The 26,601-nt window shown below is 45.7% G+C and overlaps 1 protein-coding gene across 3 annotated transcripts; it reads left to right on the top strand.

The window, feature by feature from the left end:
* Positions 1–1,479: 1,479 nt before the first annotated feature.
* LOC720024 (uncharacterized) lies at positions 1,480–26,297 on the top strand. 3 transcript variants are annotated; one of them, XM_077981315.1, is made up of 5 exons: positions 1,480–1,534; positions 11,406–11,487; positions 13,151–13,412; positions 16,332–16,458; positions 24,014–26,297. In XM_077981315.1, exons 3-5 carry the CDS (start codon positions 13,395–13,397, stop codon positions 25,942–25,944), a joined length of 2,076 nt encoding a protein of 691 aa, XP_077837441.1. In that variant the 5' UTR covers positions 1,480–1,534; positions 11,406–11,487; positions 13,151–13,394; the 3' UTR covers positions 25,945–26,297. The 3 variants fall into 3 exon arrangements, with proteins under 3 accessions (XP_077837441.1, XP_077837442.1, XP_077837443.1); XM_077981316.1 differs by lacking the exon at positions 13,151–13,412 and adding an exon at positions 6,067–6,168; XM_077981317.1 differs by lacking the exon at positions 13,151–13,412 and adding an exon at positions 6,067–6,168 and having other exon boundaries at positions 23,345–26,297.
* The last annotated feature ends 304 nt before the right edge of the window (positions 26,298–26,601 follow it).

Raw genomic sequence — 26,601 nt, 5'->3', positions numbered from 1 at the left:
GGCGGATCACAAGGTCAGGAGATCGAGACCACAGTGAAACTCCGTCTCTACTAAAAATACAAAAAATTAGCCGGGTGCGGTGGCGGGTGCCTGTAGTCCTAGCTACTCAGGAGGCTGAGGCAGGAGAATGGCGTGAACCCAGGAGGCGGAGCTTGCAGTGAGCCGAGATCGCGCCACTGCACTCCAGCCTGGGCAACAGCGTGAGACTCCATCTCAAAAAAAAAAAAAAAAAAAAAAAAAAAAAATAAAATGGTTTTCATTTCTTTCTCTGTTATCGTCATGGAGATGATTTCTCATTTGGGAGAACAGTTTTTAGTTTTCAATTATACTTTTAACATTTAAAAAGCGAAGTAAAGCGTATTTCTTGGGCCAGGCATGTTGGCTCACGCCTGTAATCCCAACACTTTGGGAGGTCGAGACAGGTAAATAACTTGAAGTGAGGGGTTTGATACCGGCCTGGTCAACATGGTGAAACCCTGTCTCTAACAAAAATACAAAAATTAGCCGGGCATAGTGGCGCGGGCGTTTAAGGCCAGCTGCTCCCGAGGCTGAGGCAGGAGAATCGCTTGAACCCAGGAGGCAGAGGCTGCATTGAGTCGAGATCTCGCCACTGGACTCCAGCCAGGGCGACAGAGAAATACTCTGTCTCAAAAGAAACAAACAAACAAACAAAACAAAACAAAACAAAAAAAACAGAAAAAGCAAAAAGGAAATAATAATTAAAAAAAGAAAGTAATCGATCTCTTCGACAAATGTGCCAGGACAACTAAGTGGTTATCCACATGGAAAAGAATAATGGTGGATCCCTTTGTCACACCATCAAAAATTTTATTTAAAAAAGTTTTTTTTTTTTTTTTTTTAAGAGAGAGAGACGAGGAAGGTAGACCTGCGGTAGTGGGTGTCACTTGTCGCCCAGGCTGGGTTGGAACCTCAGGCTCAGCGATTCTCCCGCCGCTGCTTCCTGAGTAGCTGGGACCTCAGGCTCCCGCCCCCACGCCTCTGCCGTGTTTAAGCAGCAGGTGGTGACCTCACTCTTCCCTGGCCTGAGCACTCCGTCCGGCACCCCAGGCGGTGGCTTTAGAGAAGTTCTTGAAGCTGAGCGCAGGATAGACTCTCCCTCTCAAGTGAACGGACAATAGAAAGGGAGAGGATTTCTATTCTGTTCTGTGGGCCCTCAGCGTGATATCGTAGGTGCCGCCCAGGCAGGGCTTTGCATTTCACATTGTAGTTTGCATCCCCGTTCCAGACAATTCCAGGGCTTTGGAATCATGCCTCAGAGTTTCTGGCACTCTAGTCTCCAAAATCTGAAAACAGAGACGCTGGCAGGGAGACTGAGAGAGGCGCAGGTCCCTCCTCGGCCCCGCCCTCTGCCGGTTCTAAACGGCAAGGTCTCTCCGCCTCGCACCCTGCCCCTATCTCGCTGAGGCCCCGCCCACCTCCTCCCGCCTCCCGCCGAGGCCTGGCTTCTGTTCTGCGCGCGCAGATTAACGCAAACTCGGAAGCGGATCGGTTGGAGTGAAGGTCACATCGCGCGGTGAGTTTTGCTCTGTGCTGTATTAAGTTTGTGCTTCTCAGGTCCCCGATCGCTTCTGTCCCTGGGACGTGGGGTCCCCACAGACCTGGAAATTCTCGTCCGTCTTCCTTCCCCAGAGCAAATTGAGACATCCCCGTGAGAGCCCGGGGGTCGCTTCCTTTTGGGTTTAAAGTCACCCTGAGGCTGTTCCGGTCCCCGGTCTTTCTGTTATAGGGCAATGTATACACTTTCTATTGCGTAGTTTTCCTGCCCAAAACCTTGTTCTGACTCCTCCCGCCCCGCGCTATTTAAAGTCCTCACCCGCAAGGTGGATTCTTGCCTGGGGCGCGCCTCCCAGCCTCGCCCTCGTCGGCCCTTGGAGTGCCGCGCCCCGGCTCCAGTCCCGGGGACGCCGAGTCCTCTGCGTGTCCTGGGATCCTGCAGACCCCATCCTTGTCCTAAGGCGCGCATCGCCCTCCCCACCTCCCTTCTCGTGCCAGGGCCTGCTGCTCCCCAGGTCTCCCCTCCGCAGTCATCGCTTCCATTGAACCCGCTCTGGGGAGGTCCCAGGGGCCTGTCCTGTGACACGGGATTTTCTTGCCTGCTGAGCTCCAGCCCCTGGAAAATACGCTCCTCCAGGATGCAGGCGTCTTACTCCAAACCCTCCTGCGATTGTGTGGGCCAAAGGGATCAGGAGACAGACAAGAGCAGTAGAAAACCTGAGACAGAGAAGAGAATAAAAAAGGCCCATAACAGACAGGAAAAATAGACGATTGGTGAGGGATATGCCAAGAGATGGCAAAAATGAAAAACAAAAAGAAAAACAACATAGGAACGCAGGAGGAGAAAAGCAACTGGAGAAATGTAGAGAAAACCCAGATGTACAGACAGATGAAGGACGGCAAGGTAGGGGGAGTGAAAGCAAAGAGGGAGGCTCATCAGAGTGAGGGAGAGAGGGAGGGATTTGGAGCCAGGACAGACAAAGCGGAGTGGTGCTTGTGTCAAGAACAGAGGGAGAAGCACAGCAGGGAGGACAACTGCGGATCTCAGGTGCCACAGAGTGGGGACAAGGGAGTATATCAGGGAAGAGAGAATTTAACAGGGAGAACAGAGGAGGCTCAGAGATGACAGAAGAGACAAATTGAGGACGATCGAAAGATTGGGGAGAAAGAGCAACAAGAGATTAAATAAGTTGCGAGGATGGAGCAGAAGAGGTGGAAGAGAAGGAATAGAGGGAAGAAGAGGATAAACAGCAGAAGAGGAGAGGGGTACAAAATGAAGAGCAGAATCCCAGGGAGAAAGAAAAGAAAACAAGAGCTAGAGAGAGAAGGGGAGAATGAGAGATAGGTACAGAATTAGGGAGGGAAGCACAGTAGTGAAGAAAGAGGGGCTGGGCACAGTGGCTCACGCCTGAAATCTCCACACTTTAGGAGACTGAGGCAAGGGGATTGCTTGAGTCCAGGAGTTCAAGACCAGCCTGGGCAACATAGTGAGACCCCCCCATCTCTGCCAAAAAAGATAAGTAAATAACCAGGCTTAATGGTACACCTATACTCCCAGCTGCTCTGGAGGCCAAGCTGGGAGGATGACTTGAGCCCAGGAGGTCCAGGCTGCGGTGAGCTGATATCATGTCACTACACTGCAGCCTGGACAACAGAGCGAGACATTGTCTCAAAAGAAAAAAAGGGGCGAGAGACCTTGGGTTTAGATGAGTGCGTGAGTTCATTGGATATGATTAGTTGTGACAGGTTGACTTCCGTGTATATAATCTAACAACTGAAAACTTGTTTAAATTATACAGACGAGATTGAGGATTTTAAAATTCGTATCTATAAGACATGTACATTCTATAAATCTTGGCATGAGAGGTATCTTCCACTTGGAATCCCTATTCAGCCAGAGGGAAGTGACTTATTCAGTTGTGAATCACTGCCTTCCCTTTTCCTAGGATGGGGTAGGACGTGGGTAGTGAAGGGGGGAAAAAGTCACTGTCTGTTATTACATAATACTTTTTAATTTAGTTAATTAAATCATATTTTGAGACAGGGTCTGGCTGTATCACCCAGGCTGTTATGCAGTGGTGTGATCTCCTCTAACTGCAGCCTCAACCTCTTGGGTTCAAGCGATCCTCCCACCTCAGCCTTCTGAGTAGCTGGGACCAGAGGCATGAGCCACCTAGCCCGGCTAATTTTTGTATTGTTTTTGTAGAAATGGGGTTTCACTATGTTTCCCAGGCTGGTCTCAAAATCTTGGGCCCAAAGGATCCTCCTGCCTTGGCCTCCCAAATTACTGGGTTTACAGGTGGGATTACAGAGATGAGCCACCGCATCTGGCCTATATAGCCTTCTCTTTTCTTTTCTTTTCTTTTTTTCTGAGGGAGTTTTGCTCTTGTTGCCCAGGCTGGTGTGCGATGGCATGATCTCAGCTCACCACAATCTCCGCTTCTCAGCTTCAAGCGATTCTACTGCCTCAGAGAGGCAGGGTATTACACTGCAGCCTGGTCAACAGAGCGAGACATTGTCTCAAAAGAAAAAAAGGGGCAAGAGACCTTGGGTTTAGATGAGTGGGTGAGTTCATTGGATATGATTAGGAATACAAGGTAACTAACAGTGAGTAGCTGGGATTACAGGCGTGCACCACCACGCCCAGGTAATTTTGTGTTTTTAGTAGAGACTGGGTTTCTTCATGTTGGTCCAGGCTGGTCTCTAACTCCCGACCTCAGGTGATCTGCCTGCCTTGGCCTCCCAAAGTGCTGGGATTACAGGCGTGAGCCACCATGCCCACACCCATAGTAGTTTTTAACATGGACATCAGGGCATGGTGGCTCACGCCTGTAATCCCAGCACTTTGGGAGGCCGAGGTGCATGGATCACGAGGTCAAGATTTCGAGACCACCCTGGCCAACACAGTGAAACCCCATCTGTACTTAACAGATACAAAAATTAGCCAGGTGTGGTTGCAGATGCCTGTAATCTCAACTGCTCGGAAGGCTGAGGCAGAATTGCTTGAATCTGGGAGGCAGAGGTTGCAGTGAGCCGAGATTGTGCCACTGCATGCCAGCCTGGGCAACAAGAGGGAAACTCCATCTCAAAAAATTAATTAATTAATTAATTAATTAATAAAACTAAAAGCACTGGTCCTATTCACGTGTAGTCAACACCCATGACCAAATTATTTCAAAGACACCACCTGCAGGAACATCCTATTGGACAATAAGAACTCTGAACATAGCTTTTGACCAATATGATCTTTCAGACCAGGGAGCCTACATCTTGTTTTTTATGTTTTTATTGTGCAATTTGTTTTATACAATGTTTTCTGTGATCTCCGTTTATAAATTTTCACAGTACACATTGCATGTTTTATATTTTATGCATAGTTAGCTAGAGAACTAAGGGCAATGCATATATATATAAATGCTGTATTGCCTGGTGTTATGTAACTGTACCTGTGACATCATAATTGCACCCTCCGACACTGTTAGTTACTTCATATTCCTTATAATGCTGTGTATTACTTGAATCATACATCAGAAGGTATACATCTTAAGATGTATTTCAGTTCTTATATTGTGTGCTGGTGGTAAGTAGAAGTTGTAGCTTTTTTCTTAAGAGGGAATTTTTAGAATTCTGCAGGCTGTATAAATGTACTTATTATTTGCTTGCAGGTTTTATCATGGGTTACAATAGTTTACTGATTAACATTTAAGATTTCACATATGGCTTTTCGGTATATGGTATATAATATAACTGACACACTGCACTTGTTAATTTCAATAAGTCCCAGTTCTGTGTGGATATAGGTAATTTTATGACAGGTATTCAGAAAAATGTTGTATTAACATTGTTTTCTTTTTCTTTTTCTTTTTCTTTTTTTTTTTTTTTTTTTTTTTGAGATGGAGTCTCACTCTGTCACCCAGGCTGGAGTGCAGTGGTGCAATCTTGGCTCCCTGCAAAGTTTCCCTTCCAGGTTCAAGCGATTCTTGTGCCTCAGCCTCCCGAGTAGCTGGGACTGCAGGTGCAAGCCACCAGGCCTGGCTAATTGTTGTAATCTTTTCTTATCTTCCCTGTGCTGTGATTATTTGACAATACAGAATTTCCATTGATTTTGGTTACTCTGACATGAGCTTGTTGTGGATTATTTACCAATATAGTATATTGTGTGGTCCTTTAGCATCTATTTGTATACACTAGATATTCTGTAAATATGAAGAATATATACTTTTCCTTGTGTGACAGTGATATGTTTTTTGGAAACTGTGATGCACTTTAGGGTCACAGTGGAAAAATACTCCTGACTTTAGGCTTACACATGTTTGTGCCCTGTCAGTGTTTTGTCATGATATTGGAAATAGGCTTCCATAGAATTGATTTGAAGGACACGTAATCGCCCTTTATTTATTAAAGAATCTTACTCCTTTTGTGCTCCTAAACTTTGAAGATCATGTTTGGGAAGTTTAAAATAAGTACTGTTTTTTGTGTCGTATTTCCACATTTCAGTATGATTTACCACCTGGGCTTCATTGGAAACGTATTGGTGTTTATATTTTGTAGCTATCTCTTCCAAATGCTTAGTGAAAAAGGTGGGAGGATCACTTGAGCCAGGGCGTTGAAGGCTGCAATGAGCCCTGTTTTTGTCACCACATTCCAGCCTGGGTGAGTGAGCTAGACTCTGTCTCAAACAAACAAGCAAATAAATGAGAGGTACAATTCCTCCTTTGAAAATAAAGAAAGAGATTTTCTTTCCTTTCGTCTTTTTTCTTAGGACATTTATTTAGAAAATTTGCAAATGCATTTTCTGTCTTCTGAGGTCCTTTCCTTTCCTTTCCTTTCCTTTCCCTTTGTCTTTCCCTTTCCCTTTCCCTTTCCCTTTCCCTTTCCCTTTCCGTTTCGCTCTTGTTTCCCAGGCCATAGTAAAATGGCGCGATCTCGGCTCACCGCAATTTCCATCTCCCCGGTACATGCGATTCTCCTGCCTCAGCCTCCAGAGTAGCTGGGACTACGGGTACCCGCCATCATGCCTGGCTGATTTTTATAGTTTTGTAGAGACGGGGTTTCACCATGTTGGCCAGGCTGGTCTTGAACTTCTCATTTTAGATGATCCTCCAGCTCGGCCTTCCAAAGTACTGGGATTACAGGCCTGAGCCACCGCTCCCGGCCCAGGGATGTATTTCTGAAGAATTTGGGAGCTCGCTTTGAAAGGCAAACAACGGCTGGGCACGGTGGCTCACGCCTGTAATCCCAGCACTTTGGGAGGCCAAGGTGGGCTGATAAAGAGGTCAGGAGTTTGAGATCGCCTGACCAACATGGTGAAACCCTGTCTCTACTAAAAACACAAAAAAATTAGCCAGGCGTGGTGGCACATGCCTGTAGTCCCAGCTTCTCAGGAGGCTGAGACAGGAGAATTGCTTGAACCTGAGAGGCAGAGGTTGCAGTGAGCCGAGATTGCACCACTGCACTGCAGCCTGGGTGACAAAGCGAGACTCCATCTCAAAAAAAAAAAAAAAGAAAAGAAACTAAATAATTCATCAAATGATTCCAATTTAAAGCTTTGGACCTTTAAATAATTCTGAGCTTTGAGAGGAATGTGGTCCTACAACCTGAGTCTAGTAAAATGCAGGTGCAACTTCTAAGAGTTTTCCTGACTGACCATCGTGGCTCAAGCCTGTAATCCCAACACTTTGGGATGCCGAGGTGGGTGGATCACTTGAGATCAGGAGTTCAAAACCAGCCTGGCCAGCTTGATGAAACCCTGTCTCTACTAAAAATACAGAAAAATTACAGGCATCTGCCATGACGCCCTGCTAATATTGTGTTAGGGTTAGTGTCAGGGTTTCTCTCCCTCCCTCAGGATGAAGCTACTTAGCTGACAAAGATGGTCACCTCCATTACCAAGCAGAGCCAGGATGAACTATGTGTGACCAAGGGTGTTGTCAAGTCCTCTTCCCTGAGGACTGATTAGTGTTTATCTTGAAAACATGTACTTAATGGGTTGTACAGAACAGTGAAGTTTCTTTCTCTCTTTTCAACCTCTTGGCTATTTGCCTCTATTTCCCACCATATTCTCATCTAAAGCTTATTTATTAATAAAATAGTTTTAATTTCTTTCTCTATTATCGTCTGGAGATGATTTCTCATTTGGGAGGAGACTCTTTGATTTTCAATTATATTTTCTCACATTTAAAAAGTGAAGGAAAGAATATTTCCTGGGCCAGGCACGGTGACTCACTAGTGTAATCCCAGCACTTTGGGAGGCTGAGGCAGGCAAATCACTTGAAGTCAGGAGTTCCAGACCAGCCTGGCCAACATGGTGAAACCCCGTCTCTACCAAAAATATGAAAATTAGCTGGGCATAGCCGTGTGCACTTGTAATAGCAGCTACTCCAAAGGCTGAGGCAGAATAGCTTCCACCCAGGAGGCAGAGGCTGCAGTGAACCACGATCTCGCAACTGCTCCCCAGCACGGGCCACAGAGAAATACTGTCTCATAAATAAAAGGAAAGAAAAAAGTAAAAAAAGAGAAAGTAATAGATTTCTTGCACAAATGTGCTGGGACAACTAACTGGATATCCACATGGAAAAGAGTAATGTTGGATCCCTATGTAACACCATCAAAAATTTTATTTAAAAAGGGTTTTAAAAAAAAAAAAAGGGCAGACACGGTGGCTCACACCTGCAATCCCAGCACTTTGGGAGGCTGAGGCGGTCGGATCACGAGGTCAGGAAATCCAGACTATTCTGGCAAACACGGTGAAACCCCGTCTCTACTAAAAATACAAAAACTTAGCGAGGAGTCGTGACTGGCGCCTGTAGTCCCAGTTACTCAAAAGGCTGAGGCAGGAGAATGGCGTGAACCCGGGAGGCGGAGCTTGCAGTGAACCAAAATCGTGCCACTGCACTCCAGCCTGGGCGACAGAGCGAGACTCAGTCTCAAAAAAAAAAAAAAAAAAAAAAAAAAAAAAAAAAAAAAGAAAGAAAAAAGAAAGAAAAGTAAAAGAGTGAGAGAGAGAGATGAGGAAGGGAACCCTGAGAGAGGGGATGTTACTTTGTCGCCCAGGCTGGCCTGGACCCCCAGGTCCAGCGATGCTCCGCCGTTGCTTCCTGAGTAGCTGGGACCTCAGGCTTCCTCCCCCGCGCCCGCATCCCTGCTGTGTTTAAGCATCAGATGGTGACCTCAGTTCTCCTTGGCCTGAGCACTCCATCCCGCATCCCAGGCGGAGGCCCTAGGGAAGTCTCTGAAGCTGAGCACAGGGTGGGCTCCTTCTCCTGAGTAAATGGAGAATAGAAAGGGAGAGGATTTCTTCTCTTTTCTTTTCTTTTTTTTAGACGGAGTCTCGCTCTGTCCTCCAGGCTGGAGTGTAGTTACACGATTTTGGCTCACTGCAAGCTCCACCTCCCGGGTTCACGCCATTCTCTTTCCTCAGCCTCCCGAGTAGCTGGGACTACAGGCGTCCACCACCACGCCCGGCTAATTTTTTGTATTTTTAGTAGAGACAGGGTTTCACCGTGTTAGCCAGGATGGTCTCGATCTCCTGACCTCGTGATCCGCCCGCCTCCGCCTCCCAAAGTGCTGGGATTACAAGTGTGAGCCACCTCGTCCGGCATTGAGAGGATTTCTATTCTCTTCTGTGGGTCATCAGCATGAAATCGTATGTTCCTTCCAGGCAGGGCTTTGCATTTCATATTCTAGTTTGCATTCCCGTTCCACACAATTCCAGGGCTTTTGAATCGTGCCTCAGCCTTCCTGGCCGCTCTCGCCTCCAAAACCCCGAAAAACAGAGGCTCTGGGTGCGAGGCTGAGAGACGCACAGGTCCCGTCCCGGCCCCGCCCTCTGCCCGTTCTAAAGGGCAAGGTCTCAGGTCTCTGGGTCCTGCTCCCCGCCCCGATCCCAGGCCCCGTTAACCAGCTCGCGGGTGGAGTCCAGGCCTGGCTTCTGTCCTGCGTGCGCAAACCCGGAAGCGGATCGCGTGACGTGAAGGCCCTACCGCGGTGCCTGAGTTTTGCTCTGTCTTATATTAAGTCTGCCCTTCCCAGGTTCCCGGCGCTTCTGTCCCTTGGACGTGGGGACCCCACAGACCTGGAAATTTTTGCCTGTCTTCTTTCACCCAGAGCAAACTGAGAGGTCCCCATAAGAGTCCGGAAGTTGCTTTTTGGGTTTGAAGTCGCCAGGAGGCTGGTCCCGTACCCGCTCTTTCTGCTATAGGGCAATGTATACACTTCCTATCGCATAGTTTTCCTGCTGAAAACTTTTTTTTGACTGTGTTGGGCTGGGGGATGTAAGGTCTTTCCCTTCCCACGAGGCCATATCTCAGGCTGTTTCAATGGGGAGAAACCTTGGACAATACCCAGGCTTTCTTGGGCGGAGGTCCCTGTGGCCTTCAGCAGTACATTCTGTCCCTGGGTACTTGAGATTAGAGAATGGCGGTGACTTTTACCAAACATACTGTCTGCAAACACTTTTTAACAAAGCACATCCTGCACAGCCTTAAATCCATTATCCCTTGTCAACACAGCACATGTTTCTGCAAGCACAGGGTTGGGGACAGGGTTACAGATTAACAGCATTTCAAGGCAGAAGAATTTCTCTTAGTAGAGAAAATGGGGTTTCTTTTTTTTTTTTTTTTTTTTTTTTTTTGAGACGGAGTCTCGCTCTGTCACCCAGGCTAGAGTGCAGTGGCTGGATCTCAGCTCACTGCAAGCTCCGCCTCCCGGGTTTAGGCCATTCTCCTGCCTCAGCCTCCCAAGCAGCTGGGACTACAGGCGCCCGCCACCACACCCGGCTAGTTTTTTGTGTTTTTTTAGTAGAGACCCGGTTTCACCGTGTTAGCCAGGATGGTCTTGATCTCCTGACCTCGTGATCCGACCATCTCGGCCTCCCACAGTGCTGGGATTACAGGCTTGAGCCACCGCGCCCGGCAGAGATGGGGTTTCACCATGTTGGCTGGACTGGTGTCGGCCTCTTGACCCCAAGTGATCTGCCTGCCTCCGCCTCCCACAGTGCTGGGATGACCGGGCCTGAGCCACTGTGCTGGGTCTTTCTTTTGAGTTTCTGATTAGCCTTTCCAAAGGAGACACTCATATAGGCATCTATGTGAGGGAGCAGAGGGGTGACTTTGAATAGAAGGGGAGTCTGGCTCCCTAAGCAGCTCCCAGCTTGACTTTCCATTTTGCTTAGTGATTTGGGGCCCCAAGATTTATTTTCCTTACACACAGCCCAACCTTCATCCCACCTCTGGTGCACGTTGCTTGTTCTATGTGATTACTTTTGTGCCTTTGCCATCTGCTGTCTGGATCCTGGTGAGAACAAGGCCCCAAGGGAAGAGCAGAGCCAGAACGTGGGGCTGTGCTGGGCTCACCCCTCTGAGTGGAGCTCAACCCTGGCTTCACATTAGACTGCAGAGCATTTTACAAATAGAGCATTTGTGCTGCTTTAGCAGGGATTCTTATTCTGAAGGGCTGGAGTCCACCCTCAGTAATAGCTGCAGTGGCCCAGGTGCTTGTCATCTGTGCGCAGCATTGAGCATCGAAGCTCTGTGTCCCCCGTTTCTGAGGGCTGAGCTCAGCCTGTGATCCACAGAGAGATGAGGGGCTGTTCTCTGGATGGGGTTTGGTCAGGGATGGGTCTGTATCCTGAAGGGGAGATCAGTCCAGCCCAGCTGCCCCTGCTGCCTCATGTGTGGGGGCTTCTCCAGGAGGGGAGTGAGATCTGAAGACCGGGGTCAAACGTACACTTACAGGTCTTCCTGTGGGGCTTTCTTATCTCTGCATGGTCTCTGGTGCAGTGGGCAGTGGGGGACCATCTTTCTACAGGGTGAGGTCTCCCCTGTTCATGTGTTTTTGTCACAGGAAGGGAGTGAGTCATTTCTAACATGAAGTCTTTTTTTCACATACAGGATTGATTGCTAAAGACTCAGGTTACGTGAGGAAGCAGCTGAGAAGAGGAAAGGAAAGGAGCCAGGCATGGCCCTTCCTCAGGTGAAGTGATGTTCCTCTGGGGATTAATCTGTCTCTCTCCTTTCTGAAATGCCAGGTATTGTAGTAGCCAGTCTTTTCTGAGTCTGAAGCATTTTGCCTGACAGGTTCGCTCACACTCACCCATGCCTGCCCTCAGTTCCTGTCATCTGCACTGAGATTTCATCTCCTGTGACCCAGTGACATGAACTTGGGAAGAGGCTCCACTGGGCACGGTCCTGGGAAGGGCTCACACCCAGACATGGATAAACATGGAGTGTGGGCCCATTGAGGTCAGTGCTGCTGGGCAGCCTGGATGGTTCAGGGGCTACATCTGGATGTCAGCTCTTTGTGGACCAGATCAGAGAAACTACATATGAAATATATATGTTAATGTGCACAGATATCTGGTAAATTCTGGACAAGGAGATGAATAAGGGGAGATATTGTGTATGTGATTTGGTAATGCATTTGAAGCCACACTAGTAGATCAACATGTCTCTGACTCCAAACTTTTTTTTTTTTTTTTTTTTTTTTTTTTTTTTTGAGACGGAGTCTCGCTCTGTCACCCAGGCTGGAGTGCAGTGGCCGGATCTCAGCTCACTGCAAGCTCTGCCTCCCGGGTTCACGCCATTCTCCGGCCTCAGCCTCTCGAGTAGCTGGGACTACAGGCGCCCGCCACCTCGCCCGGCTAGTTTTTTGTATTTCTTAATAGAGACGGGGTTTCACCGTGTTAGCCAGGATGGTTTCGATCTCCTGACCTCGTGATCCGCCCGTCTTGGCCTCCCAAAGCGCTGGGATTACAGGCTTGAGCCACCGCGCCCGGCCACTTTTTTTTTTTTTTAAAGAGACAGGATGTTGGTCCAGGTGCGGTGGCTCACACCTGTAATCCCAGCACTTTGGGAAGCCAAGGCAGGTAGATCACTTGGAGGTCAGGAGTTCAAGACCAGCCTAGCCAATATGGTGAAACTGTATCTCTACTAAAAATACAAAAATTAGCTGGCTGTAGTGGTGCATACCTGTAATCTCAGCTTCTCAGGAGGCTGAGGCAGGAGAATCACTTGAACCCTGGAGGTAGAAGTTACCATATGCCGAAATTGTGCCACTGCACTCCAGCCTAGGAGACAGAGTGAGACTCTGTCTCAAAAGAAAAAAGAGAGAGAGAGAAGGTGTCACTCTGTGGCTTAGTTCTGGAGTACAATGGCACAATTCAGAGTTTACAGCAGCCTCAAACTCCTGGACTCAAGTAATCCCTACTTTAGCCTCCCAAAGAGCCTGAAGGATAGGCATGGGTCACCATATATATCTATGTATGTATGTATGTATGTATGTATGTATGTATGAATGTATGTATGTATTTATTTATTTATTTTAAGATGGAGTCACTCAGTCAACAAAGCTGGAGTGCGATGGCACAATCTCAGCTCACTGCAACCTCTGCCTCCCAGTTTCAAGCAATTCTTCTGCCTCAGCCTCCCGAGTTACTGGGACTACAGGCACGCACCTCCACACCCAGCTAATTTTTGTATTTTTAGTTGAGACGGGGTTTCATCATGTTGGTTAGAGTGGTCTTGAATTCCTGACCTTGTGATCTGCCTGTCTGGGACTCATAAAGCACTGGGATTAAAGGTGTGGGCCACTGAGTCCGGCCCTATTTTTTATATTGTATTTTTATTTTGTTGTCCAGGCTGGAGTGCAGTGGTGCAATCGTAGCTCACTATCGCCTTGATATCCTGGCCTCAACTGTTCCTCCCATCTTGGCCTCCCAAATTGCTGGCATTCCAGATGGGAGACAGCCAGCCCGGCTGGACTCTGCACTTTTTTGAGATGGAGTCTCGCTCTGTTGCCCAGGTTGGATTGCAGTGGCGGGATCTCAGATCACTGCAACCTCTGCCTTCTGGCTTCAAGCAATTCTTCTGCCTCAGCCTTCCATGCATCTGGGATTACAGGTATTCACTGCCATGGCTGGCTAATTTTTTTTTTTTTTTTTTTTTTTTTTTTTTTTTTTTTGAGACAGAGTCTCGCTCTGTCGCCCAGGCTGGAGTGCAGTGGCCGGATCTCAGCTCACTGCAAGCTCCGCCTCCCGGGTTTACGCCATTCTCCTGCCTCAGCCTCCCAAGTAGCTGGGACTACAGGCGCCCACCACCTCGCCCGGCTAGTTTTTTGTATTTTTAGTAGAGACGGGGTTTCACCATGTTAGCCAGGATGGTCTCGATCTCCTGACCTTGTGATCCGCCCGTCTCGGCCTCCCAAAGTGCTGGGATTACAGGCTTGAGCCACCGCGCCCGGCCAATTTTTTTGTATTTTTAGTAGAGATGGGGTTTCACCATATTGGTCAGGCTGGTTGAACTCCTGACCTTGTGATTCCTCCAGCTCGGCCTCCCAAAGTGCTGGGATTACAGGCCTGAGCCACTGTGCTTGGCCAAACTGCACTTTTAATGACTCAGAGTGGAATGGGAAGTGGAGATAGGCATCAGTGGTACAGGATACTTTATTATATCATTGATTTTATTTTATTTTTTATTTTTATTTTTTGAATTGACTCTCACTCTGTCGCCCAGGCAGGAGTGCAGTGGTGTGATTTCGTTTCCCTGTAGCCTCTGACTCCCGGATTACAGTGATTCTGTTGCCTCAGCTGCTTGAGTAGCTGGAATTAGAGGTGCGCGCCACCACATGTGTAATGGCATGATGGGATGTGTGTGCATGAACACATGGATGGATAAGCCCATGGTTTATGTAGAAAACACATTTGCAATAAGTTTTATTTTTTATAATAATTGTAATGATTTTAAGTATTTTTCATTGTTGTCAACTATCACAATAATGAGTTAATAGTAAGAAGGGGCCGGGAGCCATGGCTCACGCCTGTAATCCCAGCACTTTGGAAGACTGAGGCGGGTAGATCACTACGTCAGGAGTTCAAGACCAGCCTGGCTAAGATGGTGAAACCCCTTCTCTACTAAATATATAAAAATTAGATGGATGCTGTGGCAGGTGCCTCAAATCCCAGCTACTAGGGAGGCTGAGGCAAGAGAATTGCTTGAACCTGGGTGGCAGAGGTTGCAGTGAGCTGAGATTGTGCCACTGCACTCCAGCCTGTGCAATAAAGTAAGATTCCATCTTAAAAAAAAAAAAAAAAAAAAAAGTATTGTGAAGGATTATATGCATGCCTGTGTGTGTCAATTCAGTGACCTTGTAGGATGCTCCATGTTCTCACCCTTGGACCTTTATCACATTCTCTCCACTAGGTAAACCTGTGTCAGTTTAGCTTAAAGCTGTGTCTGTTACTTAGGTGTTTATATTCACATGTGAACCCCAGACATCTGGATTCAGGTGCTCATGTTGATATTTTTAGCTATTTGATTTGTGGCAAGTTTCCTAGAGTGTGTGTGATGTAACTGTCTCCAAGTACAGATCTTTCTTCATGGGATAGTATGTTATTTTACGGCTTAAGACACGGGAAGCACTTAGAAGAGTGTGTAGCACATGGGAAGCATTCAAAAGTGTTAGTCATGGCTATTGCTGTGATCATGACAGTTTTTTGTTTTTTTGTTTTTTGGAGATGGAGTATTGCTCTGTCACCCAGGCTGAAGTGCAGAGCATGATACCGTCTCGTTGCAAACTCTGCCTCCTGGTTTCAAGCAGTTCTCTGGCCTCAGCTTCCCGAGTATCAGGGATTACAGGCACCCACAACCACACCCAGCTGATTTTTGTATTTTTAGTAGAGAGGGGGTTTCAGCATGTTCTCAGGCTGGTCTCAAACTCCTAACCTCATGATCCGCCCGCCTCGGCCTCCCAAAGTGCTGGGATTACAGTCATGAGCCACTGTGCCTGACCAATCATGATAGTTTTTAGATTCGGACTTTTCTTTCAAAGCCATTGGACTTTGTCCTTTCTGAAACACCACTTGTATCTTAGCTCATCCAGAAACTTAATATCACCTGGTATGTTGAACATTATATCTGACATGTCTCTAGAGAAAAGCCTGTGTTTGCTTTTTTTTTTTTTTTGTGAGATGGAGTCTTGCTCTGTTACCAGGCTAAAGTGCAGTGGCATGATCTTGGCTCACTGCAACCTCCGTCTCCCAGATTCAAGCAATCCTCCTGCCTCAGCCTCTTGAGTAGCTGGGAGTACTGGCCCGCTCCATGACACCCAGCTAGTTTTTGTATTTTTAGTAGAGATGTGGTTTTGCCACATTGGCCAGGATGGTCTCGATCTCTTGACCACATTATCTGCCCGCCTTGGTCTCCCAAAGTGTTGAGATAACAGGTGAGAGCTATCACCTAGCAGTGTTTTTTTGTTTTGTTTTGTTTTGTTTTTGTTTTTTGAGATGGAGTGTCAGTCTGTTGCCCAGGATGGAGTGCAGTGGTGCGATCTGGACTCACTGCAGCCTCCGTCTCCTGGGTTCAAGTGATTCTCCTGCTTCAGCCTCCTGTGTAGCTGGGATTACAGGTACCTGCCACCATTCCTGGCTAATTTTTATGTTTTTAGGAGATACAGGTTTTCACCATGTTGGCCAGGCTGGTCTCAAACGCTTGACCTCAAATATTCTGCCCGCCTTGGCCTCCCGATGTGTTGGGATTACAGGCGTGAATCACCATGCCTGGCTCTGTGTTTCCTTTTTATTTATATAGTTTTTGTTTTGTCCATAAAATCGAGCCTTCCATAATGATTTATGGGATCTTAAAATCTTTCAAGGAAAAGATTTTAAAATATTTTTTAGGGAAAAAATATTCAAAAATACATTAACGTGGTTTTGTCAGAGCACAGTCTTTGATCAAATAAATACTTCTTTTCTCTTTTTCTCATTTCCTGTGAAGGTGATAACTCCTCCATAATGTTTTGTTGAAATGTGTGTTTCATTTTAGGGACGCGTGACTTTCAGGGATGTGGCTATAGAATTCTCATTGGCGGAGTGGAAATGCCTGAACCCTGCGCAGAGGGCTTTATACAGGGAAGTGATGTTGGAGAACTACAGGAACCTGGAGTCTGTGGGTGAGGAAAATGTCCCTGTAGGCCTGAGGAGTCTGCTCTTGTCTGTCTTGGTTCTTCCTGGTTTTGTATTCTCTTTTGTGATTTTTGCCCCATACATTTTTTTTTTTTTTTTTTTTTTTGTATTTTTTGAGATGGAGTTTCGCTCTTATTGCCTAGGCTGGAGTGCAATGGTATGATCTCAGCTCACCATAACCTCCGCCCCTCAGGATGAAGTGATTCTCCTGCCTCAGCCTCTCGAGTAGCTGGAATTACAGGCATGCGCCACCATGCCCAGCTAATTTTGTATTTTTAGTAGAGACGTGGTTTCTCCATGTTGGAGACCTCAGGTGGTCTGCCCACCTCGGCCTCCCAAAGTGCTGGGATTACAGGTGCGAGCCACCGTGCTCAGCTCATTCTGGTTTTTGAGGAGCATCACAGAAGCGTCTCTCACTGGCACTGTGACAATGTTCATCCCGTAAACTAATGATCATGTTCTCTAAGCAGCAGTCAGTGGTGTTGAAATTCCTCCCAGCGAGGATGTCATTCGGGCTCACAGCCTCATATGTTTGAGGCTCTTGACCGAACTCTTGTTCATTTCACATTTTTCACACCAATATGTGTCATTGTTGATTTTTAACAAGAAAACCTGTGTTCAGTCTGTTGTAGGATCAATCCTGTAGCAGATATGGTTTTCATCAATCTTAGTGAGGGAGCTTGTGAGGTTGAATGAGGTTTACATATTTTACTTCTACTGTCATTTCCTTAAGACACAGTGGCTTTCAACTTGTCTGTTTCTATGTTTTTTGTCTGTTTGTTTGTTTGTTTTGACTCAGTCTCACTCTGGTGCCCAGGCTTGAGTGCAGTGACATGATCTTGGCTCACTGCAACCTCCACCTTTTGGGTTCAAGTGATTCTCCTGCCTCAGCCTCTTGAGTGGCTGGGATTACAGGCATGTGTCACCACACCTGACTAATTTTTGGTAGTTCTATTCCAGATGGTGGTTTCGCCATGTTGACCAGGCTGGTTTTGATAGCCTGACCTGACGTGATTCAGTTGCCTTGGATTCCCAAAGTGCTGGGATTACACACATGAGCCACCGCCCCTGGCCCCATCTGAGTTTGTTTTTAAGGCTGAATAATATTCCATTTTATATGTATACCACATTTTGTTCATATATTTATCTGTTGTGAACATCTGGATTGGTTTCTTCTCTTTATTCTTATAAATCATACTGCCAGGCTGGGTGCGGTGGCACACACCTATAATCCCAGCACTTTGGAAGGCTGAGGTGGGTGAATCACCAGAGGTCAGAAGTTCGAGACCAACCTGTCCAACGTGGTGAAACCACATTTCTATTAAAGGTACAGTTCCTTTTCCTTTTTTTTTCTTTAAGATGGAGTATTGTTCTGTCACCCAGGCTGGAGTGCAGTGGTGCAATCTCAGCTCACTGCAAACTCCGCCTCCCGGGTTCAAGCAATCTCCTACCACAGCCTTCTCAGTAGCTGGGATTACAGACGTGCACCACCATGCCTGACTAATGTTTTGTATTTTTTTAGTAGAGACAGTGTTTCACCATGCTGGCCTGGCTGGTCTTGAACTCCTGACCTTGTGATCCACTCGCCCATCCTCCCAATGTGCTGGGATTACAGACGTGAGCCAGTGCACTCAGCCTGGCTCTGTTTTCACAAGCACATCTCTACCCACTCAGCCAGGGGATCCTTGTTCTCCCCCATCGTCTCCTACGTTGCTGCACTATACTCTTCATAGCATTTACTTGTTTTTTTGTGTGTATACGCATTTCTGGAATCTACACAGAGAATTTTGTTGAGTACATGCTTGAAACTAGAAATCAGAGGTATTGAATTTAAGAGATGTAAAACTGCTTTCACCTCAGGCCACCATACTGCTGCTTTCTTGGATCTCTTTCATTCTTGTCCCTTGCCCGTGTTGTAATTTGCATAGTTAACCTTGGGTCAATATTTTACCACTTGCTAAATTAGTTCCACTTTCCTCCAAGCTGAAGATTTGGTCTATCCTAGTGGAATTATATTCCCACAGACGTGCATGTACAAAGTTCACTCCTACAGGCCCATTACTTCCTGCCTTCCACACTTACCCTCCCTTTCCTGACGTTGTCTCACATGGTACATTGATCTGGAAGCAAATACTGTTTCTTTCCAGCCTATTGATTTTGTAATGCTGAACACCCCAATTTCCCCGTGAGCCCCTCTCCTCCAACACTACTCTCACTGAGTAAGTCAAGACCTTGTTCATCCACTGGACAAAATTATAGGAGGCTGCCTGAATCAATGTGTGCAGGCATGATGACTCAGCACATGGTCCATGAGGGATGACTTAGCACCACTGTCAGCAGCACAGCTCAGCCCTTGTGTCCCAGCTCAGCCCTTGTATCCCCCTCAATGTGGGGCTTTCTGTTCTCTTTGTATTTTCTGTGTGTAGTCATTTTCTGTACTGCCTGGGCTGACTATTGTACCTAAGAACATGTCATGGGATCCTTCAGACCTAGAATCAGGTCTTGTCCCTCACTTATCATACATGCAAATTGGGGTCATGTACATGAACACTGTCAGCTTGCTGTCTTTAATTGAGAAATAATGTTAATTTAACTCCAGGGTTGGTTTTTGGTTTTTGTTTTTGTTTTTTGTTTTTGTTTTTTTTTTTAAATGGAGATTTGCTCCTGTTGCCCAGGCTGAAGTACAATGGCACTATCTCAGTTCACCATAACCTCCACCTCCCAGTTTCAGGCAATTCTTCTGTCTCAGCCTGCTTAGCAGCTGGGATTACAGGCATGCACACCACGTGCTAATTTTGTGTTTTTAGTAGAGATGAGGTTTCACCATGTTGGCCAGGCTGGTCTCCAACTCCTGACCTCAAGTGATCTACCTTCCTCAGCCTCCCAAAGAGCTGGGATTACAGGCATGATCCAGTGTACCTGGCATTTTTGTTTGTTTGTTTGGTTGGTTGTTTTCAGGTGGAATTTCCCTCTTGTTGGCCAGGCTGGAGCGCAGTGGTGCAATCTCAGCTCACAGCAACCTCCACTTCCTGGGTTTAAGCAATTGTCCTGTCTCAGGTTCCCAAGTAGCTGGGATTATGCCTGGCACAAGTGTGGCTAATTTTTGTATTTGTAGTAGAGACGGGATTTCTCCATATTGGTCAGGCTGGTCTTGAACTCCCAACTTCAGGTGTTTCATCCACCTGCTTTTTAAAACAAGTGAATACTATCAGATGGCTTCATATATTTTTATAGTGCAGACTCTAAACTTCCTTTGTTTAATAAGATTTGTCAGCCTTCGGTGATTTTAATGATGTGATGCCCCTTTTCCTGTCTCACTCATTTTACTGTTCTGTCAGAAATAGCTTAGACTGGCCAGCCACAGTGGCTTTCGCCTCTATTTCCAGCACTTTCAAATGCTGAGGTGGGTAGATGGCTCACGGTCAGGAGTTTGAGCCCAGTCGGGCAAGCATAATGAAACCGTGAATCTATGATTGCGCCACTGCACTCCAGCCTGGGTGACAGAATTAGATTCCGTTCCCCCCCCCAAAAAAAATTAGCCAGGCATGGTGGCATGTGTCTGTAGTCCCTGCTACTCAAGAGGCTGAGGTGCGAGAATCTCTTTAGGTAGGAGAATCATGCCACTACACTCCAGCCTGGGTGATCAAAACAGACAAAAAAAAGAAAAAAAGAAAGAAATAGCTTAAACTGGAAAGCTTAAGACATAGAAATTTATTTCTCCTGGATCTGGAAAGTGGGAAATCTAAGAGCAAGATGTCAGCTAGATTGGTTCCTGGTGACAGCCTTCTAAGTGGTTTAGCCCAGCCATCTTCCTGCCCTGTCCTGACATGGTGTAAAGAGGAACAGGCAATCAGCTCTTTACTTTCTCATATTATAACAGCCCTAGGCCAGGCGCGGTGGCTCACACCAGTAATCCCAGCACTTTGGCGGCCGGGGCCGGTGGATCACGAGGTCAGGAGATGGACACCATCCTGGCTAACACGGTGAAACCCCGTCTCTACTAAAAATACAAAAAAATTAGCCGAGCGTGGTGGCGGATGCCTGTAGTCCCAGCTAGTCAGAAGGCTGAGGCAGGAGAATGGCGTGAACCCAGGTGGCGGAGCTTGCAGTGAGCCGAGATCGCACCAGTGCACTCCAGCCTGGAATCCGTCTCAAAAAAAAAAAAAAAAAAAAGCCCTAGTCCTGGCCGGGCGTGGTGGCTCACGCCTGTAATCCCAGCATTTTGGGAGGCGGAGATGGCCAAATCACAAGAGACCAGGAGTTTGCGACCAGCCTGAGCAACATGGAGAAACCACGTCTCTACTAAAAATACAAAATTAGCCAATCTAAAAATACAAAATTAGCCAATCGTGGTGTCACTCACCGGGAGTGGTGCCTGTAATCCCAGCTACTTGGGTAGATGAAGCAGGAGACAGGAGACTCGCTAGAACCTGAGAGGCAGAGGTTGTGGTGATCCTAGATCACGCTATTGCACTCCAGCCTGGGCAACAAGAGCGAAACTCTGTCTCAAAAACAAATAAAGAGGCCGGGCAAGGTGGCTCACGCTTGTAATCCCAGCACTTTGGGAGGCTGAGGAGGGCGGATCACGAGGTAAAAGATCGAGACCAGGCCGGGCGCGGTGGCTCAAGCCTGTAATCCCAGCACTTTGGGAGGCCGAGACGGGCGGATCACGAGGTCAGGAGATCAAGACCATCCTGGCTAACACGTGAAACCCCGTCTCTACTAAAAAATACAAAAAACTAGCCGGGCGAGGTGGCGGGCGCCTGTAGTCCCAGCTACTCGGGAGGCTGAGGCAGGAGAATGGCGTGAACCCGGGAGACGGAGCTTGCAGTGAGCTGAGATCTGGCCACTGCACTCCAGCCTGGGCGACAGAGCGAGACTCCGTCACAAAAAAAAAAAAAAAAAAAAAAAAAAAAAAAAAAAAAAAAAGATCATGATGAAACCCTGTCTCTACTAAAAATATAAAAATTATCTGGGCGTGGTCGTGGGCGCCTATAGTCCCAGCTACTCAGGAGGCTGAGGCAGGAGAATCGCTTGAACCCGGGAGGCAAAGATTGCAGTGTGCCGCGATTGCGCCACTGAACTCCAGGCTTGGCAACGGAGCAAGACTCCGTCTCAAAAAAATAAAAAATAAAAGAAAGAAGAAAGAAAAAATACAATTAAAAGCCCTAGTCCTATTCACAATTAGTCAACACCTGTGACCAAATTCTCTAAAAGGCCCCATCTGTAGTAACATCCTATTGGAGAATAAGAAATCTGATAATGGCTTTTAGTCAATACGAACATGCGGGCCAGAGAGCATATATCACATTTGTTTTGTTTTTATTGTGCAATTTGTTTTATACAATGTTTTCTCTGATCTCAGTGTATAAAATTTCCCAGTACTCATTGTATATTTTATATTTTATGCGTAGTGAACTAGGTAACTATGGGGAATGCATATATATAAAATTGCTGTATTGCCTGGCTGTTACAAAAGTGTAGTTGAGACATCATAATTGCGCTTTACTACGCTATTAGTCAATTCTTTATTTATTTATGTACTTATTTTGGAGACAGAGTCTTGCCCTGTCACCCAGGCTGGAGTGCAATGGCACGATCTCAGCTCACTGCAACCTCCGCCTCCTGGGTTCAAACAATTCTTTTGCCTCAGCCTCCAGAGTAGCTGAGATTACAGGTGCCTGCCACCATGCCCAGCTGATTTTTTTGTATTCTTAGTAGAGATGGGGTTTCCCCAGATGGCCAGACTGTTCTTGAACTCCTGACCTCGTGATCCACTTGCCTTGGCCTCCCAAAGTGCTTGGATTACAGGTGTGAGCCACTGTGCCTGCCGTTAGTCAATTGTTATTTCTTAAAATGCTGTGTATTTTGTTTTGTTTTGTTTTGTTTTTTGAGGTGGAATCTTGCTCTGTCGCCCAGGCTGGAGAGCAGTGGTGCGATCTCAGCTCACTGCAAGCTCCACCTTCTGGGTTCAGGCCATTCTCCTGCCTCAGCCTCCAGAGTTGCTGGGACTACAGGTGCCCGCCACCACGCCTGGCTAATTTTTTTGTATTTTTTTAGTAGAGACGGGGTTTCAGCATGTTAGCCAGGATGGTCTCAATCTCTTGACCTCGTGATTCGCTACCTCGGCCTCCAAAAGTGCCAGGATTACAGGTGTGAGCCACCGCGCCCAGCCAAATGCTGTGTATTTCCTTGACCTCATACATCAGAAGGTAGTGATCTTAACATGTATTTCAGTTCTGATGTTGCATGTTGGTGGTTAAGTAGAAGTTGTGGATTTTTTCTTAAGAGGAATTGTTTAGAATTCTGCAGCCTGTATAAATGTACTCATTTACTTGCTGGTTTTATCATGGGTTCCAATATTTTATTAATTAATTTTTATAATTTTATATATGGCTTTTTGGTATGTGGTATGCAATATAACTGACACACTCCACTCGTTAAAGTCACAAAGTGCCACCGGGTGCAGTGACTCACACTGGTAATCCCAGAACTTTGGGAAGCTGAGGCGGGTGGATTACTTGAGGTCAGGAGTTTGAGACCAGCCTGGCCAACATGGTGGCCAACATGGTGAAACCCCATCTTTATTAAAAACACAAAAATTTGCCAGGCATAGTGGTGCATGCCTGTAATCCCAGGTACTCAGGAGTCTGAGGCAGGAGAATCACCTCCACCCAGGAGGCAGAGGTTGCAGTGAGCTGAGATCGCACCATGGCACTCCAAGCTGGAGTGAAAGACCCTGTCTCAAAAAAATAAATATACAAAAAATTTAAAAGCGCCTGTTTTGTGTGGATATAGGTAATTTTATGACATTTATTCAGAAAAATATTGTATTAACTATTTTTTCTTTTTTTCTTTTTTTTTTTTTTTGAGGTGGAGTTTCACTTTGTCACCCAGGCTGGAGTGCAGTGGTGTGATCTCGGCTCACTGCAACCTCTGCCTCCTGATTCAAGTGATTCTTGTGCCTCAGCCTCCCAAGTAGCTGTGACTGCAGGCGCGGACCACCATACTTGGCTAATTTTTGTAATCTTTTCTTATCTTCTCAGTGCTATAATTGTTTGATAGTACAGAATTTCCATTGCTTTTGGTTATCCTTATATGAGCTTGTTGTGGATTATTTACCAATATTGTATATTGTGTGGGTTTTTTTTTTGTAGCATTTATTTGTATACAGTGAATATGCTTTAAATGTGAAGAATACATATTTTTCTCTTCGTTGATGTGACAGTGATATGTTTCTTGCAAATTGTGATACACTTTAGGGTCACAGTGGAAAAATACTCCTCACTTTAGGCTTACACATGTTTGTGCCCTGTCAGTGTTTTGTCATAATACAGAAAATAGACTTCCATAGAATTGATTTGAAGGACATATAATTGCCCTTTATTTATTAAAGAATCTTACCCTTTTGTGTTCCTAAACTTTGAAGATCATGTTTGGGAAGTTCAAAATAAGTCTTGTTTTTTGTGTCATATTTACACACTTCAGTATGATTTGCCATCTAGACTTAATTGGAAACCTGTTGGTGTTTATATTTTGTAGATATCTCTTCCAAATGCATGATGAAGGAGGTCTTGTCAACAGGGCAGGGCAATACAGAAGTGTTCTACCCAGGGACATTGCAAAGACCTGAAAGTCATCACATTGGAGATTTTTGCTTCCAGGACATTGAAAAAGAAATTCATGACATTGAGTTTCAGTGTCAAGAAGATGAAAGAAGTGGCCATGAAGCACCCATGACAAAAATTAAAATCTTGACTGGTAGTACAGACCAATATGATCAAAGGCATGCTGGAAATAAGCCTATTAACGATCAGCTTGGATCAAGTTTTCATTCACATCTGCCTGAATTGCACATATTTCAGATCAAAGGCAAAATTGCTAGTCAACTTGAGAAGTCTACCAGTGATGCTCCCTCGGTTTCAGCATCCCAAAGAATTTCTTGTAGACCCCAAATCCGTATTTCTAATAACTATAGGAATAATTTCTTGAATTCTTCATTACTCACACAAGAACAGGAAGTACACATGACAGAAACATCTTTCCAATGTAATGAGAGGGGCAAAGCCTTTAATTGTAGCTCACTCTTAAGGAAACACCAGACAATCCATTTAGGAGACAAACCATATAAATGTGATGTATGTGGCAAGCTCTTTAATCATAAGCAGTACCTTGCATGCCATCAGAGATGCCACACAGGTGAGAAACCTTACAAGTGTAATGAATGTGGCAAGTCCTTCAGTCAGGTGTCATCCCTTACATGCCATCGTAGACTTCATACTGGAGTAAAACCTTACAAGTGTAATGAGTGTGGCAAGATCTTTGGTCAAAATTCAGCCCTTGTAATTCATAAGGCAATTCATACTGGAGAGAAACCTTACAAGTGTAATGAATGTGATAAGGCTTTTAATCAACAATCAAACTTTGCACGTCATCATAGAATTCATACTGGAGAGAAACCTTACAAATGTGAAGAATGTGACAAAGTTTTCAGTCACAAATCAACCCTTGAGACACATAAGAGAATTCACACTGGAGAGAAACCATACAAATGTAAGGTTTGTGACACAGCTTTCATGTGGCATTCACAGCTGGCTCGACATACCAGAATTCACACTGGAGAGAAAACTTACAAGTGTAATGAGTGTGGCAAGACTTTCAGTCACAAGTCCTCCCTTGTGTGCCATCGAAGACTTCATGCCAGAGAGAAATCTTATAAATGTAAGGTTTGTGACAAGGCTTTCATGCGGAATTCACAACTGGCAAGACATACTAGAATTCACCCTGGAGAAAAACCTTACAAGTGTCATGAATGTGGCAAGACCTTTGGTCAAAATTCAGATCTTTTAATTCATAAATCAATTCACACTGGAGCGCACCCTTACAAATGTGAAGAATGTGAAAAAGTTTTCAGTCGCCAGTCAAGCCTTGAGACACATAAGGTAGTTCATACTGGAGAGAAACCATACAAATGTAAGGTTTGTGACAAGGCTTTCGCGTGTCATTCCTATCTGGCAAAACATACTAGAATTCATAGTGGAGAGAAACCTTACAAGTGTAATGAGTGTGGCAAGACCTTCAGTCACAGGTCATACCTTGTATGCCATCGTAGAGTTCATAGTGGTGAGAAACCTTATAAGTGTAATGAGTGCGACAAGACCTTCAGTCGCAGGTCATCCCTTCATTGCCATCGTCGACTTCATAGTGGTGAGAAACCTTACAAGTGTAATGAGTGTGGCAATACCTTCCGTCACTGGCCATCCCTTATATACCATCGTAGACTTCACACTGGAGAGAAATCTTACAAATGTACTGTTTGTGACAAGGCTTTTGTGCGTAATTCACTCCTGGCAAGACATAATAGAATTCACACTGCAGAGAAACCTTACAAGTGTAATGAATGTGGGAAGGTTTTTAATCAACAATCACACCTTTCACGTCATCATAGAATTCATACTGGAGAGAAACCTTAGAAATGTGAAGCGTGTGACAAAGTTTTCAGTTGGAAATCACACCTTAAAAGACAGAATTCATACTGGAGAGAAGCCATACAAATGTAAGGTTTGTCACAAGACTTTTGCGAGTGATTCACTCTGGCACAACATACTGGAATTCACACTGGAGAGAAACAAGTGTAATGAGTGTGGCAAAGCCTTTAGTGGACAGTCAACACTTATTCCCCATCAGGCAGTTCATGGTGTGGGGAAATTTGACTAATGTAATGATTCTCACAGTCTTCAGTAATGCTAAAACCATTGCAAATCATTTGAGAACCCATAATGAAGGGATATCTTACAAGTGTAATAAATGTGGTAAAGTTTTCAGACATCGTTTGTACATTGCAGTTCATTGGCAAACTCATACTGGAGAGAAACCTTACAAAGGTCATGACTGTGGCAAGGTCTTCAGTCAAGCTTCATCCTATGCAAAACATAGGAGAATTCATACAGGAGAGAAAGCTCACAAGTGTGGTGATTGTGGCAGAGCCTTTACTTCATGTTCACACCTCATTAGACATCAGATAATCCATACTGGACAGAAATCTTACAAACGTCATAAGTGTGGCAAGGTCTTTATTCTGAGGTCACTCCTTACAGAACATGAGAAAATTCATTTTTGAGCTAACTGTT

This window comes from Macaca mulatta, chromosome 19, assembly GCF_049350105.2.
Source record: "Macaca mulatta isolate MMU2019108-1 chromosome 19, T2T-MMU8v2.0, whole genome shotgun sequence".
Lineage (NCBI taxonomy): Eukaryota > Metazoa > Chordata > Mammalia > Primates > Cercopithecidae > Macaca > Macaca mulatta.
The sequence above is the reverse complement of the archived record's forward strand: the minus strand, read 5'-3'. Positions and strand labels throughout refer to the sequence as shown.